The sequence below is a fragment of the Elephas maximus genome, chromosome 1 (assembly GCF_024166365.1).
Source record: "Elephas maximus indicus isolate mEleMax1 chromosome 1, mEleMax1 primary haplotype, whole genome shotgun sequence".
Taxonomy (NCBI): Eukaryota; Metazoa; Chordata; class Mammalia; order Proboscidea; family Elephantidae; genus Elephas; species Elephas maximus.
In genome coordinates this window covers 41,686,978-41,713,796 of record NC_064819.1, presented here as the reverse complement: position 1 = coordinate 41,713,796, position 26,819 = coordinate 41,686,978, and the positions used below count along the sequence as shown (strand labels likewise).

At 40.3% G+C, this 26,819-nt stretch overlaps 1 protein-coding gene across 6 annotated transcripts in view; it reads left to right on the top strand.

The window, feature by feature from the left end:
• GMDS (GDP-mannose 4,6-dehydratase) overlaps nucleotides 1-26,819 on the top strand; it is a 783,240-nt gene that overhangs the window by 602,935 nt on the left and 153,486 nt on the right. For all 6 annotated transcript variants that reach the window (XR_007517120.1, XM_049882356.1, XM_049882384.1 and 3 more), the window contains one exon: nucleotides 25,855-25,951. Coding sequence is in view for 5 of the 6 variants with exons in the window: in XM_049882356.1 (XP_049738313.1) it covers nucleotides 25,855-25,951 (97 nt within the window). In the remaining variant the exon portion in view is untranslated. The remainder of the gene's footprint in view (nucleotides 1-25,854; nucleotides 25,952-26,819) is intronic.

Genomic DNA, 26,819 nt, shown 5'->3' with positions numbered 1-26,819 from the left:
AAGCGATCTATACATTTAATGCAATTCCGATCCAAATCCCAACGACATTCTTTAATGAGATGGAGAAACAAATCACCAACTTCACATGGAAGGGATAAGTAAAGCATTACTGAAAAAGAAGAACAAAGTGGGAGGCCTCACACTACCTGATTTTAAAAACTATTATACAGCCACAGTAGTCAAAACAGCCTGATACTGGTACAGCAACAGATACATAGAACAATGGAACAGACTTGAGAATCCAGACGTAAGTCCATCCACATATGAGCAGTTGATATTTGACAAAGGCCCTAAAACAGTTATATGGGGAAAAGACATTCTTTTTAACAAATGGTGCTGGCATAACTGGATATCCATCTTCAAAAAATTAAACAAGACCCATACCTCCCTCCATGCACAAAAATGAGCTCAAAGTGGATCAAAGACCTAAACATAAAATCTAAAACGTTAGAGATATGGAAGAAAAAATAGGGACAACGTTAGGAGCCCTAATACATGGCATAAACAGCATGCAAAACATTATTAAGAATTCAGAAGAAAAACGAGATAACTGGGATCTCCTAAGAAACAAACACCTATGTTCATCCAAAGACTTCACCAAAAGAGTAGAAAGACTACCTACAGACTGGGAAAAAGGTTTTAGCTGTGACATTTCCAATGAGCGCCTGATTTCTAAAATCTACGTGATACTGCAAAAACTCAACTACAAAAAGACAAATAACCCAATTAAAAAATGGGCAAAAGATAATGAATAGACACTTCACTAAAGAAAACATTCAGGTAGCTAACAGATACATGAGGAAATGTTCACGATCATTAGCCATTAGAGAAATGCAGATCAAAACTACAGTGAGATTTCATCTCACTCCAACAAGGCTGGCATTAATCCAAAAACACAAAATAATAAATGTTGGAGAAGCTGTGGAGAGATTGGAACACGTATGCACTGCTGGTGGAAATGTAAAATGGTACAACCACTTTAGGAATCGATTTGGCGCCTCTTTAGAAAGCTAAAAATAGAACTTCCATATGATCCAGCAATCCCACTGCTCGGAATATATCTCAGAGAAATAAGAGCCTTTACACAAACAAATATATGCACACCCATGTTTATTGCAGCACTGTTTACAATAGCAAAAAGATGGAAGCAACCAAGGTGCCCATCAATGGATAAATGGATAAATAAATTATGGTATATTCACACAATGAAGTAATACACATCGATAAAGAACAGTGAGGAATCTGTGAAACATTTCATAACATGGAGGAACCTGGAAGGCATTATGCTGAGTGAAATTAGTCAGTTACAAAAGGACAAATATTGTATAAGACCACTATTATAAGAGCTTGAGAAATAGTTTAAACTGAGAGGAAAACATTCTTTTGTGGTTAGGAGAAGGGGGAGGGAGGGAGGGTGAAAGAGGTGTATTCACTAATTAAACAGCAGATAAGAACTACATTAGGTGAAGGGAAAGACAACACACAATACAGGGGAGGTCAGCACAACTGGACTAAACCTAAAACAAAGTAGTTTCCTGACTAAGCTGAATGCTTCGAAGGCCAGTGTAGCAGGGGCAGGGGTTTGGGTACCATGGTTTCAGGGAACATCTAAATCAATTGGCATAATAAAATCTATTAAGAAAACATTCTACATCCCACTTTGAAGAGTGGCATCTGGGGTCTTAAACACTAGCAGGCAGCCATCTGAGATGTATCAATTGGTCTCAACCCACCTGGAGCAAAGGAGAATGAAGAACACCAAAGACACAAGACAATTAGGAGCCAAGAGACAGAAAGGGCCACATGAACCAGAGACTACATCATCCTGAGACCAGAAGAACTAGATGGTGCCCAGCTACAACCAATGACTGCTCTGACAGGGAACACAAGAGAGAACCCCTGAGGGAGCAGGAGAGCAGTGGGATGCAGACCCCAAATTCTCATAAAAAGACCAGCATTGATGGTCTGACTGAGACTAGAAGGACCCCGGTGGTCATGGTCCCCAGACCATCTGTTGGCCCAGGACAGGAACCATTTCTGAAGCCAAGTCTTCAGACTTAGATTGGACTGGACAATGGGTTGGAGGGGAATGCTGGTGAGGGGCGAGCTTCTTGGATCAGGTGGATACTTGAGACTATGTTGGCATCTCCTGCCTGGAGGGGAGATGAGAGGGTGGAGGGGCTTAGAAGCTGGCAAAATGGACATGAAAAGAGAGTGGAGGGAGAGAGGGGGCTATCTCATTGGGGGCGAGTAACTGGGAGTATGTAGAAAGGTGTATATAAGTTTTTGTGTGAGAGACTGACCTCATTTTTAAACTCTCACTTAAAGCACAATAAAAATTATTTAAAAAAAAAAAAAAGTTGTGATGTATAAAAGAAAAAGGTTGCAGTGGAAACAGTGGGGTTACATCAGAAGCAAACAGCTTACCAAACCAGAAACCCAAGTAGAGTGCAAGGAGAACAAAAGGAAGCTAAATCATAGCTTTTGAGCCTTTAAGAACTCAGGAAAACCAAACCCATTGCCATCAAGTTGATTTCGACTCATAGGACCGTATAGGACAAAGTAGAGCTGCCCGCATAGGCTTTCCAAGGCTGTAAATCTTTACAGAAGCAGACTGCTAAACCTTTCTCCTGTAGAGAGACTGGTGGGTTCGAACCACTGACCTTTCGGTTAGCAGGAGAGCACTTAACCACTGTGCTTTCTGATGAAAAAGGAAGACTCGATGGGTTTTTCAAGGGTAGTTTTGGTCTTTTCCCCTGCCCCTGGAAGCTTAAGTCCCTTTTTCTCCCCAGCTCACACTAGGAGGCTTGACACGTACCACCTTTCTGGAAATGCAGCTATAAGCACCCAACTTACCAGTGTAGCCTCCGTGCTCACATAGCTGCTCTGTAAATACTATTTCGTGGAGCCCAAATAGAAATCCCAAAAGCCAGCTTGTCTAGAAAACCCTTCCAAGAATGCCCACTGCCCTATAGTTTTCCCATGTTTCGTGGCTCATGGGGAGCATACCCTGCTCCCCACCCCCTGCCCAGCCCCGACCCCCCATATGGTGTTTACAGCTGCAGGGAAGCCACCTTGCTTTCCATCCCAGGGTTGTCCAACCTGTCCATTACACAGGGGTTGCTAAGGGCCCGAGTTTACACCAGGGCATGGAAGTGGAGAGGTGGGCACTGACTCAAGAAATACCTAGAATTAACAACATTTGGTGAACAACCGGAGATGGATAGTGGAGAGCCAAGGTTTCTAGCTTGATTAATGGGGCCATTAATTAAGATAGAAAAGTTACTGCCCTCGCAGAATTTTTACCTACTGTGTTTTGTGTGCTTAAAGAAAGTCATAGATTTTTACTTTTAGCTTCTAAACTTTCTCTGCAGTCTCATGTTACATGGCTCTTCCGTATCAGACATACCAATATCTGGAACATGTTTACTTCAGGTGTTTTAAGATCTGTTGTGTCTTCCACTTGCTGCTTCTATTTTTGAGAATTAAACTGGTTTTCCATACCTTTTGTAGTATTTACTGAAGAGACTTCAAATATGTGTTGTCATCTATATAAAAGAATTGACATAAATATTAACCATTGAAGTCCTTGGCATCACTTTTTGGCATAACTTGCTTTGAGTTTGAGTTTGGATTAGTAGGAGATATTTAGGGAAGCAGGACAGTACCACATTGTGATGTACTCACGGGTTACCTTAAAATTTTAAGCAGCAATAAGAGACTACTAGGACCAGGATTCCACCCAGTGACATCAACCAATCCACAGGTGCTGCCTTGATCCAGTTAGAGCCTGAACATACAGAATACTCCCAGGGCATTAGCATGTGGAGAATAGTAACTTTTATTACTTACACAAAGGAGCAGACAGCACATCAAAACAAATGCAGATCACTTTTTGAGCCAGTCCTCCCTATGACTTGGGGGGGCCTTCTAGGACGAGATGACGACTCTTCTATGTGTACGCCACTTTGTACTGTAGGCAAGGGACTCAAAGGGCCTTACTTCACTGATCCCCCCAGGCTAGCCAGGCTAGTGAGGTGGGCTAAAAAACTCTATTATATGTCCTCCCACTTGGGACCTTTAAAAGTCCCTCCCCCTGTCATTTTTATATGCCAAAACCTATGTGCCTTGCTACACAGGGTGCAGTGGATTGGGAGGGGTGTTCCTTTTTATAGCTGTGTGGGCCATCTGAAGGACCGCTTCCTCACACACATGCAGTTCTGGCAAAATGCAAGGTAGTGTTTGCTAATTGAATTGCTGGGATTAAAAGACCTATTTGTTTTTTTCTGTTGAGAACGCACTCCTATGACAAGTGTTTTTTTCTTCTAAGAGGATTGTGGTGTGTATGGGGGGTTGCATTGCCGGAGTTTGTAGTGTTTCATTTTGTATTCACTTTCCCATCGACTTATTACTAAGTAATATGAACAGGAAATTCTTTTCTCCTACAAGTAAAGCAAGGGTAGGATAAGCCAAACAGGGAAACACTTGTCTTGACTAATTTTCTGTCATTAATCTTGTCAAATTTGAGAAGAGCTGTTGTAAGAACCACCTGCAACCACATGAGAATCTGGGCACCTTCGGAGAAGTCATCTGCTGGGGATAAAGATGTTTCAAGCAGCGGATGGTGGTTTGCAGTTTGTGGTACTGAATTTGCATTTTTAGTAGGGCAAAACTATTACACATTAAAAATAAGACATTTCTAAAATTTTAAAAAAAATTTTCCAAAAAACATTTTCAGACAAAAAATCCTGCTGGCTTAGATAACAGCCTTTTTTGTGCTCATGTACATTCCTCCCTTAATCTGAAATTCTGTCCTGGTGGGTGGGATTTCTGACGCCTGGGCCCTGGGAAAAGCTAAGAAGAGGACATGTGAAAGGGCTACCAGCAGCTGAGGTCCTTGGATCAGAGGTCCTTGGTGGGTTGTGAACCAAGCGTCAGTGCAGCAGGTGTATCTGCTGTTAGGCCAGAATTTAGTATGTTTGGCTCTAGGGAGCCCTCGTGACACAATGGTTAAGCATTCCACTGCTAACTGAAAGGTTGGCCGTTCAAACTCATGGGAAACTCCACAGAAGAACAGACGTGGTGATCTGCTCCCATAGAGACTGTTGTTGTTTGGGGCTGCTGAGTCAATTATGACTCATAGCGACCCTGTGTACAAGAGAATGAAACACTGCGCAGTCCTGTACCATCCTCAGAATCGTCATGCCTGAGTCCATTGTTGCAGCCACTGTGTCATTCCATCTCATTGAGGGTATTCTTTTTCGCTTACCCTCTACTTTATCAAGCATGAAGTCTTTCCCTAAGGGCTGATCCCTCCTGATAACTTGTCCAAAATGTATGAGGTGTAGTCTCGCCATCCTCGCTTCTGAGAAACATTCTGTTCGTACTTCTTCCAAGACAGATCTGATTCATTCTTTTGGCAGTCCCCGATGCAATCTATCTTTTAATTTCTTGACTGCTGCATCCATGGATGTTGATTGTGGATCCAAGTAGGATGAAATACTTGACAACATCAATATTTCCTCCATTTATCATGATGTTGCTTATTGGTCCAGTTGTGAGGATTTTTATATTCTTTATGTTGAATTGTAATCCATACTTAAGGATGTGGTTTTTGATCTTCATCAGTGAGTGCTTCAAGTTCTCTTCACTTTCAGCAAGCAAGGTTGTGGAATCTGCTTAACACAGGTTGTTAATGAGTCCTCCTCCAATCCTGATGCCCCTTTCTTCATATAGTCCAGCTTCTCGGATTATTTGCTCAGCATACAGATTGAATAGTTATGGTGAAAGGGTGCAACCCTGACGCACACCTTTCCTGACTTTAAACCACACAGTATCCCCTTGTCGTGCCTCTTGATCTATGTACAGATTCCTCATGAGCATAATTAAGTGTTCTGAGATTCCCATTCTTCACAATGTTATCCATAATTGGTTATGATCCACACAGTCGAATGCCTTAGCATAGTCAATAAAACACAGGTAAACATCTTCCTGGTATTCTCTGCCTTCAGCCAGGATCATCTGATATTAGCAATGATATCCCTTGTTTCACATCCTCTTCTGAAACTGGCCTGAATTTCTGGCAGTTCCCTGTCAATATACTGCTGAAGCTTCTTTTGAATGATCTTCAGCAAAATTTTACTTGCGTGTGATATTAATGATATTGTTAGATAATTTCCGCATTCTGTTGGATCACCTTTCTTGGGAATAGGTATAAATATGGATCTCTTCCAGTCAGCTGGCCAGGTAGCTGTCTTCCAAATTTCTTGGCATAGATGGGTGAGCACTTCCAGTGCTGCATCCATTTATTGAAACATCTCAGTTGGTATTCCATCAATTCCTGGAGACTTGTTTTTCTCCAATGCTTTCAGTGCAGCTTGGACTTCTTCCTTCAGCACCATCGGTTCTTGATCATATTGCTGCCTTCCAAGATGATTGAACATCAATCAATTCTTTTTGGTATAGTGACTCTGTGTATTCTATCTTCTTTTGATTCTTCCTGCCTCCTTTAATATTTTCCTGATAGAATCCTTCAATATTGCCTGAATTTTTTCTTCAGTTCTTTCAGCTTGAGAATGCCAAGCATGTTCTTCCCTTTTTGTTTTCTACCTCTAGGTCTTTGCACATGTCATAATACTTAGTCTTCTCAAGCTGCCCTTTGAAATCTTCTGTTCAGTTCTTTGACTTCATCATTTGTTCCTTTTACTTTAGCAACTCAACTTTCAAGAGCAAGTTTCAGAGTCTCTTCTGGCATCCATTTCGGTCTTTCTTTCCTGTCTTTTTAATGATGTCTTACTTTCTTTATGTATGATGTCCTGATGCTATTCTATAACTCATCTGGTCTTCAGTCATTAGCATTCAACTCATCAAATCTATTCTTGAGATGGTCTGTAAATTCAGGTGGGATATATGCAAGGTCATACTTTGGCTCTTGTGGACGTGTTCAAATTTTCTTCTGTTTCAACTTGAACTTGCATATGAGCAATTGATGGTCTGTTCTGCACTCAGCCCCTGGCCTTGTTCTGACTAATGATATTGATCTTTTCCATCATCTGTTCCCACGGATGTAGTCAATTTGATTCCTGTGTATTCCATCTGCTGAGGTCCACATGTATAGTCTCCATATATGTTGGTGAAAAAAGGTATTTGCAATGAAGAAGTCATTGGTCTTGCAAAATTCTATCATGCAATCTCCAGCATCGTTTGTATCACCAAGGCTGTATTTTCCAACTACCGATTCTTCTTTGTTCCCAACTTTCTCATTCCAATCACCAGTAATTATCAATGCATCCTGATTGCATGTTTGATCAATTTTAGACTGCAGAACTGGTAAAAATCTTCAGTTTCTTCATCTTTGGCCTTAGTGGTTGGTGCGTAAATTTGAATAAGAGTCGTATTAACTGGTCTTCCTTGTAGGCATATGGATAGTATCTTGTCACTGACAGCATTGTACTTCAGGATAGATGTTAAAATGTTCTTTTTGATGATAAATGGAACACCATTCCTCTTCAAGTTGTCATGCCCAGCATAGTAGACCATATGATTGTCCAATTCAGAATAGCCAGTACCAGTCCATTTCACCTCACTAATGCCTAGGATATTGATATTTATGTGTTCAATTTCATTTTTGACAATTTCCAATTTTCCTAGATTCATACTGCATGCATTCCATGTTCCAATTATTAATGAATGTTTGCAGCTGTTTCTTGTCATTTTGAGTCATGCCATGTCAGCAAGTGAAGGTCCCAAAAGCATGATTCCATCCATGTCATTAAGGTTGACTCTACTCTGAGGAGGCAGCTCTTCCCCAGTCGTATTTTGAGTGCCTTCTAACCTGAGGGGCTCATCTTCCAGCACTATATCAGACAGTGTTCCACTGCTATTCATAGGGTTTTCACTGGCTAATTCTTCTCAGAAGTAGACCATCAGGTCCCTCTTCCTAGTCTGCCTTAATCTGGAAGCTCATCTGAAACCTGTCCACCATGGGAGACCCTGCTGGTGTTTGAATACCAGTGGCATAGCTTCCAGCATCACAGCAACACGCAAGTACCCATGGTATGACAAACTGACAGACACGTGGGGGCGCATAAAGATTATAGCCTAGGAAACCCTTTGGAACAGTTCTTATTTTCATATAGGGTTGCTGTGAGTCAGAATCGACCTGATGGCACACACAACAATATGACCGTGTTAGACTGCATTATGGAAGAAACAAATCTTTCCAGTCAGTCATTTTTAAATAACAGGATTCTAACACAACACACTTCTAAGGGTTACACTTAGGGTGAAGGTTAGTAGGAATTTCACAGTGGCTCTGCATTTTTCATCCAGGAAAATGTTATGCCTTGAAATGTGCACAGGTGCAGCAAAGGATTTCCTTCCCTGGCATAGTAGTGCTACATCTGCTCTTAGACCGGTTACGTTTGAGCACCCTCATAACTTTATCTCCCACCTTAGCAACTTGCTGAATCTTCCTTGGATGTCCCTACTATCTAACGAAGTTAAGTAAAACCCGTAAGACTGAGTTATAGAAATATCATCTTCATCATCACTCAGAGTGCACTATTCAGAGCTACAAAAAGCAATCGCTGTGAGAAAAATCAATAGCCATGAGGAAACCTACCCAGAAAAGCCTGTTCCTCAGTGTTGGAATGCTGAGAACTGTCTGGAGAGATCCTGGATAGAAGCAGACCTTCAAAAAGATCTACATTCCATTTAGTCATAATAAAGAGGTTTACACTTTTCAAATAAACTTCAGTTAACCATTTAAAGGGGATATCTCTCTCTATCTCTGTCTCTCTCTCCCCTTACCTTCTCCCTTTTGCTTCTTTGTCCCCACCCCCTCTTTCCTTTTCCCTGTCTGTTTTCCTTCTCCCTCTCTCTGTCCTCCTCCTCTCTCTTTTTTCTCTCTCTCTATCTCTTTCTCTACACTTCTGAAAATCTAACCATTTCTGTCTTTTTGTATTTATAAACTTCTAAGATACACGGGTCTTCAACTGAGAACAGCCTAGAGTCATGTCACCTTTATTGAGGCAGCAGGCTTTTGAATGATTAATATGAGATCTCATCTGAGCCCTTATGCCATGCTGTGTCTTGGAGGCTTGGGCAACCCTAGCTCCATGTCATATATGGTAGGTGCAACCCACTGGGTAGCAGGTCTACTCCATCTAAGTTCTTTCACTAAAGATCCATTTGATGATCCTGAAGTAATTGCTGCCTGAATAAACAGCTAGCATAGGACCTAATACATTTTAGGTGCTCAGTAAATGTGCTGCCTGCCCCCTCATTGTCTCTCAAAGCCAAAGTCATCCAAGAGAATCAAAAGACATTTCCTTGCGTTTGAGAAGTATAGAGTCTAATTGGGTGACGATTAATAAGAACACTTTTTATTATAACTTTTATTGTGCTTTAAATGAAAGTTTACAAATCAAGTCAGTCTTTCACACAAAAACCGGTATACACCTTGCTACAAACTCCCAATTACTCTCCCCCTAATAAATAAATTTTTTTTTTTTTTAATAAGATAGCCTGCTCTCCCCCTCCACTCTGTCTTTTCGTGTCCAATTCGCCAGCTTCTAACCCCCTCCACCGTCTCATCTCCCCTCCAGGCAGGAGATGCCAACATAGTCTCAAGTGTCCACTTGATCCAAGAAGCTCACTCCTTACGAGCATCCCTCTCCAACCCATTGTCCAGTCCAATCCAGGTCTGAAGAGTTGGCTTCAGGAATGGTTCTTGTCCTGGGCCAACAGATGGCCTGGGGGCCATGACCACCGGGGTCCTTCCAGTCTCAGTCAGACCATTAAGTCTGGTCTTATGAGAATTTGGGGTCTGCATCCCACTGCTCTCCTGCTCCCCCAGGGGTTCTCTGTTGTGTTCCCTGTCAGAGCAGTCATCGGTTGTAGCTGGACACCATCTAGAAGAACACATTATTTTTAAATATATAAAAGTAAATAATGATATTGTGCAAATTTATGTCAATACTGATATAATAGTATCGTGATCAAAACTGGAGTGATTTCCTCAAAATGGATTTAAACTGACTCTTTAGCCAGTTAGGTGAGATGAATGATGGTTAAGAAGAGGAAAAGGATTCCATGCAGATGGAATACCATGAGAAAAAGCACAGAGGCAGGAGTTCTTGATATATGTGGACGATGCGCAAGGTAAGCCAATTGGACCGGACCGGCCACGGTGGGGGACATCAAGACATGCCCTCAAGTACTCTTCCCTCTGCTTCCTCTAGCCACTTCCCACACAGCCTCCCTCTGCCCAGCACCCTGCCTTCAATCACCCTCCCCTGTGCTCTAACAGCACTCCGTAGATGTGCTACCATTGTCATTGCACTGAAGAGTGTTGACCCCTAGACTCTAAACTCCTTAAGGACAGAGACTGTGTCTAATTTATTCATGCCTGTATCATTCTTTTTGTTGTAGATGCTGTAGAGCCTATTCAGACTTGTGGATACCCTATGTACAACAGAATGAAACAGGACCTGGTCCTGTGCCATCCTCACAATCTTTGTTATGCCCAGTCTTGCAGCCACTGTGTCAGTCCATCTCATTGAGGGTCTCCCTCTTTTTCGCTGACTCTCTATTTTACCAAGCATGATGTCCTTCTCCAGGGCCTGGCCCTTCCAGATAATATGTCCGAAGTATGTGAGTCGAAGTCTCGCCATCCTCACTTCTAACAAGCATTCTGACTGAACTTCTTCCAAGACAGATTTGTTTGTTCTTCTGACAGTCTGTGGTATGTTCAGCATTCTTCACCAACACCACAATTCAAAGGCATCAATTCATCCATCTTCCTTATTCACTGTCCAGCTTGCACATGCATATGAGGTGACTGGAAACACCATGGCTTGAGTCAGGCACACTTTAGTCATTAAAGTGACATCTTTGCTTTTTAGCACTTAAAAGATGTCTTTTGCAGCAGATTTGCATAATGCAATGTGTTGTTTGATTTCTTGACTGCTGCTTCCATGGGCATTGATCGTGGATCCAAGTAAAACGAAATCTTTAACAACTTCAGTATTTTCTCTGTTTACCATGATGTTGCTTATAGGTCCAGTTGTGAGGATTTTCGTTTAATTTATGTTGAGATGTAATCCATACTGAAGGCTGTGGTCTTTGATCTTCTTCAGGAAGTGCTTCAAGTCCTCTTCACTTTTAGTAAGGCAAGTTGTGTCATCTGCATATAGCAGGTTGTTAATGAGTCTTCCACCAATCCTAATGCCACATTCTTCTTCATATAGTCAAGCTTCTCGGATTATTTGCTCAGCATACAGATTGAATAAGTATAGTGAAAGGATACCACCCTGACGCACACCTTTAACTTTAAACCATACAGTATCCCCTTGTTCTGTTTGAGTGACTGCTTCTTGGTCTAAGTACAGTTTCCTCATGAGCATAATTAAGTGTTCTGACATTCCCATTCTTTGCAATTTTACCCATAATCTGTTATGAACCACATAGTCAAATGCCTTTGCATAGTCAATAAAACACATGTAAACGTCTCCTGGTATTCTCTGCTTTCAGTCATGATCCTCTGACATCGGTGATGATATCCCTTATTCCATGTCCTCTTCTGAATTTGGCTTGAATTTCTGGCAGTTCGCTGTCGATGTACTGCTGCAACTGCTTTTGAATGACCTTCATTAAAATTTTACTTGTGTGTGATAATGATATCATTTGTTAATTTCCACATTCTGTTGGATCACTTTTCTTCAGAATGGGTACAAATATGGGTCTCTTCCAGTTGGTTGGCCAGGTAGCTTTCTTCCAGATTTCTTGGCATAGACTAGTGCTACGTCCATTTGTTGAAACATCTCAACTGGTATTCTGTCAATTCCTGGAATCTTGTTTTTTGCCAGTGCCTTTAGTGCCTGTATCATTAGCACCTGGTTTAACTGGCATGGTGGGGCTTGGTGAGGATTCCTGGGAGGATGGTAGATGGATAGAGAAGGTTGGGCAAACAGAAAACACTACCAGTGACAGAAGGCCCTGGACCAGGGCTGAGACTCCCATACAAACTTGAACACTGGCCCTGCTCAATGTGGCACCTTTTAAGACCTCCATACATTACGCTTTGCCCTATGAAGTAAGAGAAACTCCACCTACATTCTTTGGGGGTGGATAGCATACCCCATCTGAGCTACAATAAGTAAGTAAAAATAAAGGAGGGTGAATAGAATGTGTTTAGCAATCCATGTAAAGATAACATAGAAGTACTGAGGCTCACTGAAGCTCTAGCTGCATGTTTGTTTGAAAATCCCTTCCCTGCCATTCTCACAGCTGAGCAGAGCACGTTCTGGTCTTTGTTACTTGCTCTCTAGAGCTACCCCGCTAGGCCCTGCCACACAAGGCTTTTCCATGGAGCTCATCACACCAATCACATTTCCCAGAGAGAAAGACAATTTGAAAGTAGAGCCTCTCTATTTACTGAGAAAAAGACAAAAGCAAGGGAATATTGGCCAATCAACAACTCTTACTGAAAGTAATGCTTGCAGGGACACCACACCCATTCTGCTCAGTCCAACTGTGTGAAACCCAAGTATTGCCTGAGCCGAGAAAGAGGTAGCCAGAAACCCTTGCTTTGCCAGCTTGGCTCTGAAGCCAATTCCCTATGTGGCCTTGTGTAAATTCCTCAGGCACTCTGAACTTCTTTTTCCACATGTATAAACTACAGGTTACACTACCTGCCTGACTTTTGGTGTAGGGATTCACTAATTGACATTTATAAAGGGCCCATTGACACCTGAAGCACAGAATAAATGTAGTCATTAATCTAAGAAGTACTTTCTACATGAACACTTGTACAGTGGATTCAAATTTTACGTTTTTAATCATTGTTGATTACTCAATAACTACAGTGTAACAGCTGGGCTTATTAATTCTGGCACTCCCTTTCTTAAGGGCAATTTTCATTAATATAGAGAAAAATGTAAGAATCTTGAGCGTAGACTGAGGCAAACAAGACTAAATTTCAATAGCAATACCAAAGACCTGTACATGTGATCCTTTAGTCCTTTGGGCTAATGTTTTTCCTTGTGTCTTTGGTTTTCATCATTCTCCTTTGCTCTGGATAGGATGGGACCAATAGTTGTATCATAGATGGCAGCTTGCAAGCTTTTAAGACCACAGGTGCTACACACCAAAGTGGGATGTAGAACATTTTCTTTATGACCATGTTATGCCAATTGACCTAGATGCCACCCAAGACTATAATCTCCGGCCCCCAGCCCCAGCAACTTGGTCCCTCAAGGTGTTTGAATGTGTCTAGGAAACTTCCATGACTTTGGTCACGGTGGGCTGACTTTCACTATACTGTGTGTTGTCTTTCTCTTCACCAAAGTTGACACTTGTCTACTATCTAGTTAGTGATTTCCCCTTCTTCACCCTCCCCACCCTCGTAATCATCAAAGAATGTTTGTTTTTCTGTGTGTAAACCCTTTTTTTGACTTCTTATAATAGTGGTCTCATACAATATTTGTCCTTTTGTGACTGCCTGACTTCACTCAGCATAATACCCTCCAGATTCAGCCATATTCTGAGGTGTTTCATGGATTCAACATTGTCCTTTATCAGTGTGTAGTATTCCATTGTGTGTATACCATGGTTTGTTTATCCATTCCTCTGTTGATGGGCACTTAGGTTGTTTCCATCTTTTTGCTATTGTGAATAGTGCAGCAATAAACATGGGTCTGCATATTTCTGTTCTGTGACGGCTATTACTTTCTAGGGTATGTTTCTAGAAGTAGGATTGCTGGATAATATGGTATTTCTATTTCTAGCTTTTTAAGGAAGCGTCATACCATTTCCCAAAGTGGTTGTACCATTTTATGTTCCCACCAGCAGTGCATAAGTGTTCCAATCTCCCTGCAACCTCTCCCACATTTTTTTTTTTCCTTTCTATTAGTGCCAGTATCGTCAGGGTGAGATGGTACCTCACTGTAGTTTTGATTTCCGTTTCTCTAATGGCTAATGATCTGGAGCATTTCTTCCCGTGTCTGTTAGCTGCCTGAATGTCTTCTTTGGTGAAGTGTCTGTTCATGTCATTTGTCCATTTTTTAATTGCATTATTTGTCTTTTTGTTATTGAGATGTTGAAATATTCTATAGATTTCAGAGATTAGTCACTTGTCAGATATATCATAGCCAAAAATTTCCCAGTCTGTAGGTTCTCTATTTACTTTTTTGATGAAGTCTTCTGATGAGCGTAAGTGTTTAACTTTTAGGAGCTTCCAATTATCTAGTTTATCTTCTGGTGTCTGTGCATTGTTAAAGTTTATTTACTATTTATGCCATGTATTAGGGCCCCTAGCGGTGTCCCTATTTTTTCTTCCATGATCTTTGTAGTTTTTTGTTTTTGTATTTAGGTGTTTGATCCATTTTGAGGTAGTTTTTGTGTATGGTGTGAGGTATGGATCCTGTTTCAATTTTTTTACAGATGGACATCCAGCATTGCCAGCACCATTTGTTAAGAGACTGTGTTTTCCCCGTTTAATGGACTTTGGGCCTTTGTGAAATATCAGCTGCTCATAGATGGATGAATTTATGTCTGAGTTCTCAATTCTGTTCCATTGGTCTATGTGTCTGTTGTTGTAACAGTACCAAGCTATTTTGACTACTCTAGCTGTATAGTAGGTTCTAAGATCAGGTAGTGTGAGACCCTCCACTCTGTTCTTCTTCAGTAATGCTTTACTTATCCAGGACCTCTTCCCTTTCCATATAAAGTTGGTGATTTTTTTCTCCTTCTCGTTAAAGAATGCTGTTGGAATTTGGATGGGGATTGCATTGTATCTGTAGATCACTTAGAGTAGTACTGACATTTTCATAATGTTGAGTATTCCTATCCATGAGCATGGTATATTTTTCCACTTATATAGGTCTCTCTTGGTTTCTTGCAGTAGTGTTTTGTAGTTTTCTTTTTATACGTCTTTTGCATTGCTGGTTAGATTTATTCCTAAGTATTTTATGTTCTTTGGGGCTATTGCAAATGGTATCAATTTCCTGATTTTCTTTTTGACGTTCTTTTTGTTGGTGTAAAGGAATTCAACTGATTTTTGTATGTTAATCTTGTATCCTGCTCTTTGCCGAAATATTCTATTAGTTGCAGTAGCTTTCCCATGGATTCTTTGGGGTTCTGTGTGTCTTAGATCATATCATCTGTGAATAGGGATAGTTTTATGTCTTCCTTACCAATTTGGATACCTTTTATTTCTTTCTTTTGCCTTATTGCTCTAGCTAGGACTTCCAGCATGATGTGGAACAAGTGGTGATAAAGGGCATCCTAGCCTGGTTTCCGTTCTCAAGGGGAATGCTTTCAGCTTCTCTCCATTGAGAATGATGTTGGCTATTGGCTATTGGTTTTGTATAAATGCCCTTTATTAGGTCATGGAATTTCCCTTCTATGCCTATTTTGCAGTGTTTTTTCAAGAATGTGTGTTGGCATACAGGCAAGAAGGCATTGGATTAACATATATAAAACCTTGAAAGAAAAAAATTGCCAACCAAGAATAATATATCCTGCAAAACATTTGTTCAGATATGATAGTGAAATTAGGACATTTCCAGATAAACAGAAATTAAGGGGTTATGTCCAAACCAAACCAACCTTACAAGAATTATTAAATGGACTCCTTTGATCTGAGAACAAACAACATCAGATCACAGCCTGAATCTAGGATGGAAGATTGTACCAGCCAGATACAAACCTAGGAAATGAACTCTCAAGGATTATCCAAAAGCAAAACAATTGCAACAGGGAACCAGAGAGGGTAATCAGTAAATGACAATAACATCAGAACAATAAAAGAGGGAATAAACAGTATAGGTATAGAACTTCCTAATGGAGAAGAAGGCAAGGCAATACCAAGTAATAATAGACTGGTTCAAACTGAGGAAGATAAGGGTAATTTCAAGGTAACCACAAAGAAAGTTAACAAACCTACTCATCAAAATAAAGAAGAAAAACATAAAGTCCCAATAAAAACAATATCTACAAAAACAAAAGAAATGAAAAAGTAATCCACAAACAAAAGGAACTCAGCACAGGAGAGTAAGAGGAACAAAGAAAATGTTAGCATCACAAAAAAAAAGCGCTACAAAATGATAGCAATGAACTCACACCTATCAATAATTACAATGAATGTAAATGGCCTAAATGCATCCATAAAGAGACAGAGAATGAGAGAATGGGTTTAAAAAACAGGATCCGTCAATATACCAACTACGAGAGACACACCTTAGAAACCAAGACATAAATTTATTAAAAATCAAAAGATTTAAAATATATATATATATATATATCAAGCAAATAACTACCAAAAAAGAGTAGGAGTGGCAATACTAATCTCAGATAAGATACACTTTAAAACAAAATCCACCATAAAAGACAAAGAAGGTCGCTATATAATGATTAAAGTGGTGATGCATCATGAAGACTTAACCATAATAAACACCTACTCACCCAACGACAGGACTCCAAAATCAAATTCTAACAGCAGTGAAAACAGACACTGACAGTTCCACAGTAATAGTAGGAGACTTCAACACACCAATCTCAGTAAAGGACAGAACATCTAGAAAGAACCTCAACAAAGATACAGAAGAGCTAAACAGCACAATCAGCCAACTCGATCTCATAGACTTATATAGAACACTCCATCCAACAGCTGCAAAGTACACATTCTTTTTCAACACACGTGAAACGTTCTCCAGAATAGACCACATCTTAGGCCACAGAGCAATGCTCAACAAAATCCAAAACATTGAGATAATACAAAGTATCTTCTCTGACCACAATGCCATCAAAGTAGAAATTAACAACAGGAAGAGTAAGGGAAGGAAAAAAAAATCAATTGCCTGGAAACTGAATAACACCCTGCTTAAAAACCACTGGGTAATAGAAAAAAATCAAAGATGGAATCAAAAATTTCCTAGAGTCAAAGGACAATGAAAACGCATCATACCAAAACCTTTGGAACACAGCAAAGGCAGTCCTCAGAGGTCAATTTATGCCACTAGATGCACACGACAAAAAGAAGAAAGACAAAATCAATACGTTAGTTACACAACTTGAACAAATAGACAGAGAACAGCAAAAGAAGCCCACAGCCACCAGAAGAAAGGAGATAATAAAGATCAGAGCAGAAATAAATAAAACAGAGAATAGAAAAGCAATAGAAAGAATCAACAAAACCAAAAGTTGATTCTTTGAAAGGATCAACAAAATCAACAAACCACTGGCCAAAATGAAAAAAAAAGAAATACAGGAGAGAATGCAAATAACCCAAATAAGGAATGAAATGGGGGGACAGTACAACACACCCAACTGAAATAAAAAGATCATAACAGAGTATTATGAAAAAACTGTACTCCAACAAATTTGAAAACCTAGAAGAAATGGACAAATTGCTAGAAACACAAGACCTACCCAAACTCACACAAAATGATATTGAAAATCTGAACAGACCCATAACAAAAGAAGAGATTGAAAAGGTAATTTAAAAAAAAAAAAAAAAAACTCCCAACAACAACAAAAAAAGCCCTGGTTCAGATGTTTTTACTGGATAATTCTACCAAACATTCAGAGAAGAGCTTACACCAGTACTACTCAAACTATTTCAGAACATAGAAAAGGAAGTGATACTTCCAAATTCATTCTATGAAGGCATCGTAACACTGATACCAAAACCAAGCAAAGACACCACAAAAAAAGAAAATTACTAATATCTCTCATGAGTATAGATGCAAAAATTCTTGACAAAATTCTAGCCAATAGATTTCAGCATCATATTGAAAAAATAATACACCATGACCAAGTAGGATTCATACCAGGTATGCAAGGATGGTTCAACATGAGAAAATCAAGCAGTGCAATCCACCACATAAATAAAAGGAAAGAAAAGAATCACATGGTCATCTTAATCGACACAGAAAGGGCATTTGACACAACCAAACATCCATTCCTGATAAAAACTCTCAATAAAATAGGTATAGGAGGGAAATTTTCTCAACATAATAAAGGGCATCTATGCCGACATCGTTCTCAATGGAGAGAGGCTGAAAACATTCCCCTTGAGAACAGGAACAAGGCAAGGATACCCTTTTTCACCACTCCTGTTTAACATTGTGTTGGAAGGCTTAGCTAGAGTAATAAGACAAGAAACAGAAATAAAGGGCATCCAAATTGGTAATGAAGAAGTTAAACCGCCCCTATTTGGTGATGATATGATACTGTACTTAGAAAATCCAAAAGACTCCATGAGAAAACTACAGGAACTAATAGAAAGATTCAGCAGGTTAGCAGGATACAAGATAAACATACAAAAATCAGTTGGATTCCTTTACATCAATAAAGAGAATGATGAAAAGGAAATCAGGAAAACAATACCATTTAAAATAGCTCCTAAAAAAATAAAATACTTGGGAATAAATCAAACCAGGGATGAAATAGACCTCTACAAAGAAAACTACAAAACACTACTGCAAGAGATCAAAAGAGATCTACATAAATGGAAAAACATACCATGCTCATGGATAGGTAGACTCAACATTGTGAAAATGACAATTCTACCCAAAGCGATTTACAAATACAAGGCAATACCGCTCCAAATACCAACAACATTCTTTAAGGAGTTGGAAAAACTTATCATTAAAGTTATATGGAAAGGGAAGAAGCCCCAGATAAGTAAAGCACTATTGAGGAAGAAGGATAAAGTAGGAGGACTCACACTACCTGACCTCAGAACCTACTATACACCTACGGTAGTCAAAACAGACTAGTACTGGTACAATGACAGATACATTGACCAGTGTAACAGAATCGAGAACCCAGATGTAAATCCATCCACCTGTGGTCACCTGATCTTTGACAAGGGCCCAAAGTTCATCAAATGGGAAAAGTCAGTCTTTTTAACAAATGGTGCTGGCAAAACTGGATGTCCATCTGCAAAAAAAAAATGAAACAGGACCCATACCTCACACCATATACAATAACTAACTGAAAGTGGATCAAAGACCTAAATATAAAGCCAAAAACCATGAAGTTCATAGAAGAAAAAATAGGATCAATGCTAGAGGCCCTAATACATGCTTTAACAGGGTACAAATCACAACCAACAACACACAAGCTCCAGAGGATGAGGTAGATAACTGGAATCCTCTAAAAATTAAACATTTATGCTCATCAGAAGACTTCACCAAAACAGTTTTAAAAGAGAACCTTCAGACTGGGGAAAAAAAATTGGCTATTACCAGTCAGACAAAGCTCTAATCCTAAAATCTATAAGAAAATCCAACACCTTGACAACAAAAAGACAAATAATCCAATTTGAAATGGCAAAGGAAATGAACAGACACTTCACCAAAGAAGACATTCAAGCGGCCAACAGATACATGAGGAAATGCTCGCCATGTCTAGCCATCAGTGAAATGCACATCAAAACCACAATGAGATACCATCTCACCCAAGCATTATGGCACGAATCAATAAAAACAGAAAATAACAGATGTTGCAGAGGATGTGGGGAGATTGGAACTCTTATGCACTGCTTGGGGGAATGCAAAATGATACAACTTTTTTGGGAAACGAAATGGCACTTCCTTAGAAAGCTAGAAATAGAAATACCATTTGATCCAGCAATATATCCTAGAGAAATAAGGGAGTCATCACACAAATAGATATATGTATACCCATGTTCCTTGCAGCATTTTTCACAATAGCAAAAAGATGGAAACAACCTACATGCCAATCAATAGAGGAATGGATAAACAAACTGCGGCACATACACTCAACGCAACGCTAAAGAAAAAGGATGAATCTGTGAAGCATCTCATAACATGGGTTCATCTGGAGAACATTGTGTTGAGTGAAATAAGTCAGTCACAAAAGGACAAATATTATATGAGACCACTAGTGTAAAAACTCATGAAAAGGTTTACATGCAAAAAGAAACAATCTTTGATGGTTATGAGGGAGGGGAGGAGTGGGGATGGAAAAAAACTTAATAGACAATAGATAAGTGGTAACTTTGGTGAAGGGTAAGACAGTACACAACACTGGGGAAGCCAGCACAAGCTGTACAAGGCAAGCCTGTGGTGGTTCCATAGACACATCCAAACTCCCTGAGGGACCTAATTGCTGGCCTGAGAGCTGTGGAGACCATGGTCTCCGGGAACATCTAGCTCAATTGGCAGATAGAGTTTGTAAAGAATATGTTCAACATTCGACTTTGGTAAATAGTGTCCAGGGTCTTAAAAGCCTGTGAGCAGCCGTCTAGGATAATCCCCTGGTCTCACCCCTTCAGGAGCAAGGAAGAATGAAGAAAACTAAAGACATGAGAAGGATTAGTCCAAAGGACTAATGGACCCCATCTACCATGGCCTCCACCAGACTGAGTCCAGTACAACGAGATGGTGCCCAGCTACCACCACTGACTGCTCTGACAGGGATCACAATAGAGGGCCCCAGACAGAGCTGGAGAAGAATGAAAGACCAGACTTGCTGTCCTTACAGAGCCTGGAGAAACCCTGAAGGTATGGCCCCCAGACACCCTTTCAGCTCAGCATTGCAGCCACTCCTGAAGCTCACCCTTCAGCAAAAAATTGAACAGGCCCATGGAACAAAAGAAGATTAAGGGGCACACCAACACTGGGGCAGGGACTAGAAGGTAGGAGCGAACAGGACAGCTGGCAATAGGGAACCCAGAGTTGAGAAGGGAGAGTGTTGACATGTGGTGGGGTTGTTAACCAATGTCATACAACAATGTGTGTACTAACTGTTTGATAAGAAACAAGTTTGTTCTGTAAACCTTCATCTAAAGTTCAATTAAAAAAAAAAAAAAGAAGAATGAGTGTTGGACTTTGTCACATGCCCTTTTTGGGTCAATTGATATGATTGTGTGATTCTTTTCCTTTATTTTTCTTATATGGTGGATTGTATTGATTGATTTTCTAATGTTGAACCATCCCTGCATACCTGGTATGAATCCCGCTTGGTCATAATGTATTATTTTTTTGAATATGCTGTTGAATTCTAATGGCTAGAATTTTGTTGAAAATTTTTGCATCTAGGTTCATGAGGGATACTGGTCTATAGTTTTTTGTTTTTGTTTTTGTTTTGTGGTGTCTTTGCATGGCTTTGGTATCAGGGTTACGTTGGCTTCATAGAATGAATTTGGGAGTATTCCATCCTTTTCTATGCTCTGAAATTGTTCAAGTTGTATTGGTGTGAGCTTTTCTCTGAAAGTTTTGTGGAATTCTCCAGTGAAGCCTTCCAGGCCAGAGCTTTTGTTGTTGTTGTTGGGAGTTTTTTAAATTACTTCTTCAATCTCTTCTTTTGTTATGAATCTACTTAGTTTTTATATCTCAGTTTGTGTTAGTTTAGATAGGTAGTGTGTTCTAGAAATTTGTCCATTTCCTCTAGGGTGTTGAATTTGTTGGAGAACAATTTTTCATAGTGTTCTGTTACGATCCTTTTTGTTTCGGTTGAGTCTATTCTGATACCACCCATCTCCCTTCTTATTCGTGTTATTTTTCCTTCAGAATCTTAAAGACATTACTTATTGCCTGCTAGCTTGCGGTGTTACTGAGAGAAACCAAGAGCTGCTATCTCTGACTCCTAATCTCCTTCCTGTTCTCTCTGGAAGTCTGTCAGGTTGTCTCTTTGTCTTGGTGTCCTGAAGCTTCATGTGAGGTGGATCCAGTCTTATCTATTATTTTGGGTACTCTGAGGGTCCTTGGGTCTAGAAATGCATGTTCTTCTACTCTGATAAATTTTCCTGATTTATCTCAACGTAATTATTTGCTCTGCTTCATTTTTTCTTACCTCTCCTCATGGAAATTCCAGTATACTGACCTCCTGGGGCAGTCTTCTAATTTTCCGATCTTCGTTCTTCTGCTTTTTCATATCTACATCTTTCTTTTCTACATTCTGGGAGATTTCCTCCCTCAACTTTATCTTCTAAATCTTCTCTTGGATATTTAATTTCTGATTTTTTAATTCAGTTTCTAAAATTCCATGTTTTCCAAGTTGTCATTTTCCATATTGTATCCTGTTCTTGTTTCTTTAGATACCCTTCCTGTATCTCTGAGGATATAAATGGTGGTGTATGTGTGGGGTTTTTTTTGTTTTATTTTGTTTTTTTGTTTTATTTGTTTTTAAGTTCTCTTCCCCTGCTTGTTCTGTTTATTCCTAGTTGCTTTTTTGGATTTTTTTGTTTTAATTTTTATCTTTCCTGTAAAAATTTTTCTCATATCTGTCTGGTAATCCTTGGTTTTCTGCTCATGTTTAAAAGTGGTGGCAAAAAAATCTAATTGGAAGTTTCTAGAACATAGTCAGATTTTGTTGACTGTGTCACTCTAGGGCTATCTGGGTGGAGAATATGCTCCCAATCTCCCCACTGGAAGGAGACAGGCCAGCTGCACTCTGGGTTGGGCTGAGGGGGTGGGACTGAAGGGTCAGTATTCACTGTGTGTATTCACGTAATTCTGTTTTCAGCATGGTCACCTTTCACTGGGCTGGCAACCTTCAGTCCAGCTACCTTCTGTTCTGCCCTGTCCAGAAAATAAGCCCCTCATCTTTTGCCCCAGTAAGGGTGAGGCAGTTGCCAAGTGATATGGAGTCAGGGAGGGAATTGGGCGTCATGCTGCTTCTGAGCGAGACTTGCAGGCACCCCTGTCTCCTGCCAGTCGTGAAGAGCAGCCTGTGCCACTGTTGCCTGAGCACTGGGGGGCTTCTGCAGGTACAAATTGGGGTCATGCCTAGTTCTCTCTACTGCTGGCTTACATGTCTGCTTCCTTGGGCTTCTGCTGAGTCCTTTAGCACTCATCAACTGCTTGTCAGCTTCCAGAGTTTGAGTTCTCAGACCTCTTTCCTGTTCTTTTAGCCATTGTGGGTTTATGCCTTTTCTAAAAAGCCCATTTACTGTCAGAGGTGTAGGGAGGGAGCAACAGTAAACGTGTGTATGTGCAAACCACGTGGTTCTCCAGAAACTGTAGTTCTTCCAGGGCAGCATTATCTTATCGCTGCAATTGAGCCACTGGCAGCCTCCCTCTTCCATACCCAAGTCCCAAAGAAATAGCCTTTCTTAAAAAATAATTCCTCAGAGCCTTTGTGATATTCCAGCCTGCAAGTTGTGCATCTCCCTCCCTTTAACTCTAATAGTCCCCTACACTTGACTGATGCAGTTGACTTTGTTTTGTTGTTGCTTAAAGGGATTTAATAGCACCTCATTTCACTTTATTGTTCTTAAATCTGTTATTCTTCAGTGATCTTTATTATTATTTAATGCTTATTAGGAGCCAATGATTTGTTTTAAAATTGGCTTATACAGAATCCCTGCTCAGTGAGCCATTGATCAAAATTAATGGGTAGTAATTTCTGTTAATTAGCTGAATTCTCTACTCCCTGTCAAACCACCTTCGTTTCATTAACATTGCAGCTCTGCTTAGAGTCATAATATAACTTGTTAAGACAAGTTAGCTGTTACTTTTTACATGTTAATACAAATGTTTCATGTATTGTTGTAATTGAACGTTTTTTGGCCCTTAGCCAAAACTTTTCCTTACTCCCTCATGCAGACCTAGTGGGAAGTAAAAAGTTTTGCCAACTAAGTTCTGCCTTGAGCCATTTCCTGGTTGCAGCTGATTTTTCTGTGTTCATTGTGGGGGGCAGTGCCATGCCTTCTGACACTGTTTTGACTGTAGCATTTGCAAGATGGAAGTCTAGCAGACAGTGTCAGGAAGGGGCAAGAAGGGCCTGTGTGCTGGGAACTCCTACCTGTAGATGCTGAAGTGGCGTTAAACACAAGTCTGACTTTCAGATTGTGCTTAATAAACCCTTCAAAGGAAGACTATCCTTCCTTCAGCCTTATCCCATTTCAACTGGTGTTACAAATCCCAAAGTTAGTGTGTGACTAGCATACCAATCAGAGAGCCTCAGTAGTGGACATTCACACTGAAGCATCAAATCCAGCTATACAATCCATTGTCATAAACAGGAATCAAATGCTTCCTATGGTTGAGGCAAGGATAGATCATCAGCCTTACCAGCTGAAGCCAGAGTGGGCAACCTCTGGCTTGTGGGCCAAAATATACCTACAGCCTGTTTTTCTACTGTCCTTGAGGGAAGGATGAATTTAAAGAGTTATAAAAAAGAAAAAGAAGGGGAAGAATATGCAGCAGAGACCATATGTGGTCCAAAAGCCTAAAATGTTTACTCTCTGCCCCTTTATAGAAAGTTTGCCAACCCCTGGTCTAAAGACACAAATGGCTTTGCCTCATACTCTCCTCCCCAACCAGGAAGGCTCTTCAAGTCTTTATTGCGACCTTATTAATTTAAACGTGCGTGTGGGTGTGTGTGTAAAATTTCAAAAAAATAATAATTGTAAATAGATTAGAATCACCAGTTCTCAAGTTTGACACCTGAGGAGATTTACCAATATGAAGGACAGTGTTATTAGAACGTGTATTCATACATCAGTGTGAGCTGTCATAGATGAAATACCTAGCTATAAAAGAAAAGAACAGTTAGCCAGATTGTGAGTAATATTTCTGTTAACCCTTTTGCATTAGTTGGAGATATTGTCGTGATTGCATCTACTGAACTTGTTCCTCTTTAAAAAAAAAAAAAATGTGAAAAAAAAATTTTTAAACATGCTTATGAAATGCAAATATCCTTTCATTTACTGAGAGCCTAACCAAAGAAAAGGTTCCACCTTAAAAAATCAACTCCAGAATTAGATAGGTAAGTTTTTATTGTGATAAATATATACGTAACAAAACACCTGTGAATCACATAGTCCAGTAACTAAGGTTCTATTCTTTCATTTGTCCCCATTCTGACTCTGATCCATGGGACACAGAGAATTTTTCTGTGTACATATGATTTTTTCCAACTGGTAAAGCAGATATTCTGAGGATAAGCATTGAAGTCAAATGTAAGTCATACTTTTTCTTTGCTGAAAGGTTTCCCTTGTACAAATAAATAATCCAAGTTATATCGTATTTGCTGCCATTTGGATGTTAGATCGTAGAAATCCAGAGGTCAGCATTCAGCCGGTGGCTTCACTTGTACAAAACAAGAGCCTCAGATAGGTCAAGCGCAGCCTTAGCAAGGAGCTGGCCTAGAAGCCCTTGAGCTCTCCCCATGTGGAGCTCAGCGTGGCCTGAGGAGGTCGTGGGGGAGGAACCTCTCTGTTGTAGAGAATGGCCGTTTAGGGGAGGGAACTCAAGTCCAAATAACACTGTGGCCAGGGCAGAAGAGCTGACAGTAGACTGTGCTGATGTTCTCCCTCAGAACGAAAGAACCAATTAGTTCTGCACATTTGGAAGGTTTAACCATCTGAGAGTTAGTAATGAGCCCACAGCTCTCTAGGGTAGAGAGGTAACTTAAATGTAATACAGGGATGAATTGAATGGTTAATGAGGGTGTTAAACTTACTTCAAAATGGGATACACTGAACTGACACTAAATATCCCTAAAACTACAAAAGGAAGAGAAAAAATAAAAGAAGGGGACGAAAGACATTAATTCATAATAATTGACTTCATCAAGAATAGTATAAAGAGGTGCAAAATCCTTGAAATCCCTGAAAATTGTTCCATCCCTTTTTCTGGCAAGCCTAATCTGTGCATGTTCATTTCTAAAGTCTCATTTCTGAACTCATCAGAGTTTTCTTCAAAAGAAAAACCTACCCTTTCAAAGCAGATAGAGGGGTGCTTGGGAGTCCCTGCTGCTCTGCCCTGGCTCACAGGCAGCCCATGCTCCTATGGGTGGCACCTTCCTGGCTCCTGCGGGGAGAAGGCTAATGCATCTGAGCAATTAGGAGCTGATTGTTTATCTTTTTCACAGGTGGGAAGGAAAGAATGAAAATGAAGTGGGCAGATGTAAAGAGACCGGCAAGATCCACGTCACCGTAGATCTCAAGTACTACAGACCCACCGAAGTGGTAAGCAGACCCCTACCACATCACCTGTCATGGGCCAGGGCCTGCTGCATCAGCTGACTGGCTTCAAGATGGCCTTTGAATGCCTGCTGCCAGCCCTCAGAGCTCCCATTAGGCTCACGGCATCCTTCAGCAGGCATTTCCCATACTAGGACACAGTGAATTGAATTGGGGTATTATTCTCACCATAAAAGCCATTGCTCTATAAAGGAAAACAAGTAAAATACACCCAAGGAAATACTTGATTTCAGAATGAGAGACTCAGGTCAAAGGCAGACCTCATCATGTTGGTCTCTTGTTTTTTTGTTTTGTTTTAGCTTCATTGGAGTTTTTGTTTTGTTTTTACTGTAGTTTAGATGAAGGTTTACAGAACAAACTAGTTTCTCATTAAACAGTATGCATATTGTTTTATGACATTGGTTAACCACCTCATGACATGTCAACACTCTTCCTTCTCAACCTTAGGTTCCCTATTACCAGCTTTCCTGCCTCCTCCTGCCTTCCCGTCCCTGCCCCAGGGCTGTTGTGTCCCTTTAGTGTCATTTTGTTTTATGGGCCTGTCCAATCTTTGCCTGAAGGGTGAACCTCAGGAGTAACTTCATTACTGAGCTGAAAGGGTGTCTGAGGGCCATACTGTCAGGGTTTCTTCTGTCTCTGTCAGGACAGCAAGTCTGGTCTTTCTTTTCGAGTTAGAATTTTGTTCTTCATTTTTCTCCAACTCTGTCCAGGACCCTCTATTGTGAACCCTGTCAGAGCAGTCAGTGGTGGTAGCTGGGCACCATCTAGTTGTACTGGACTCAGTCTGATGGAGGCCGTGGTAGATATGGCCCATTAGTTCCTTGGACTAATCTTTCCCTGGTATCTTTAGTTT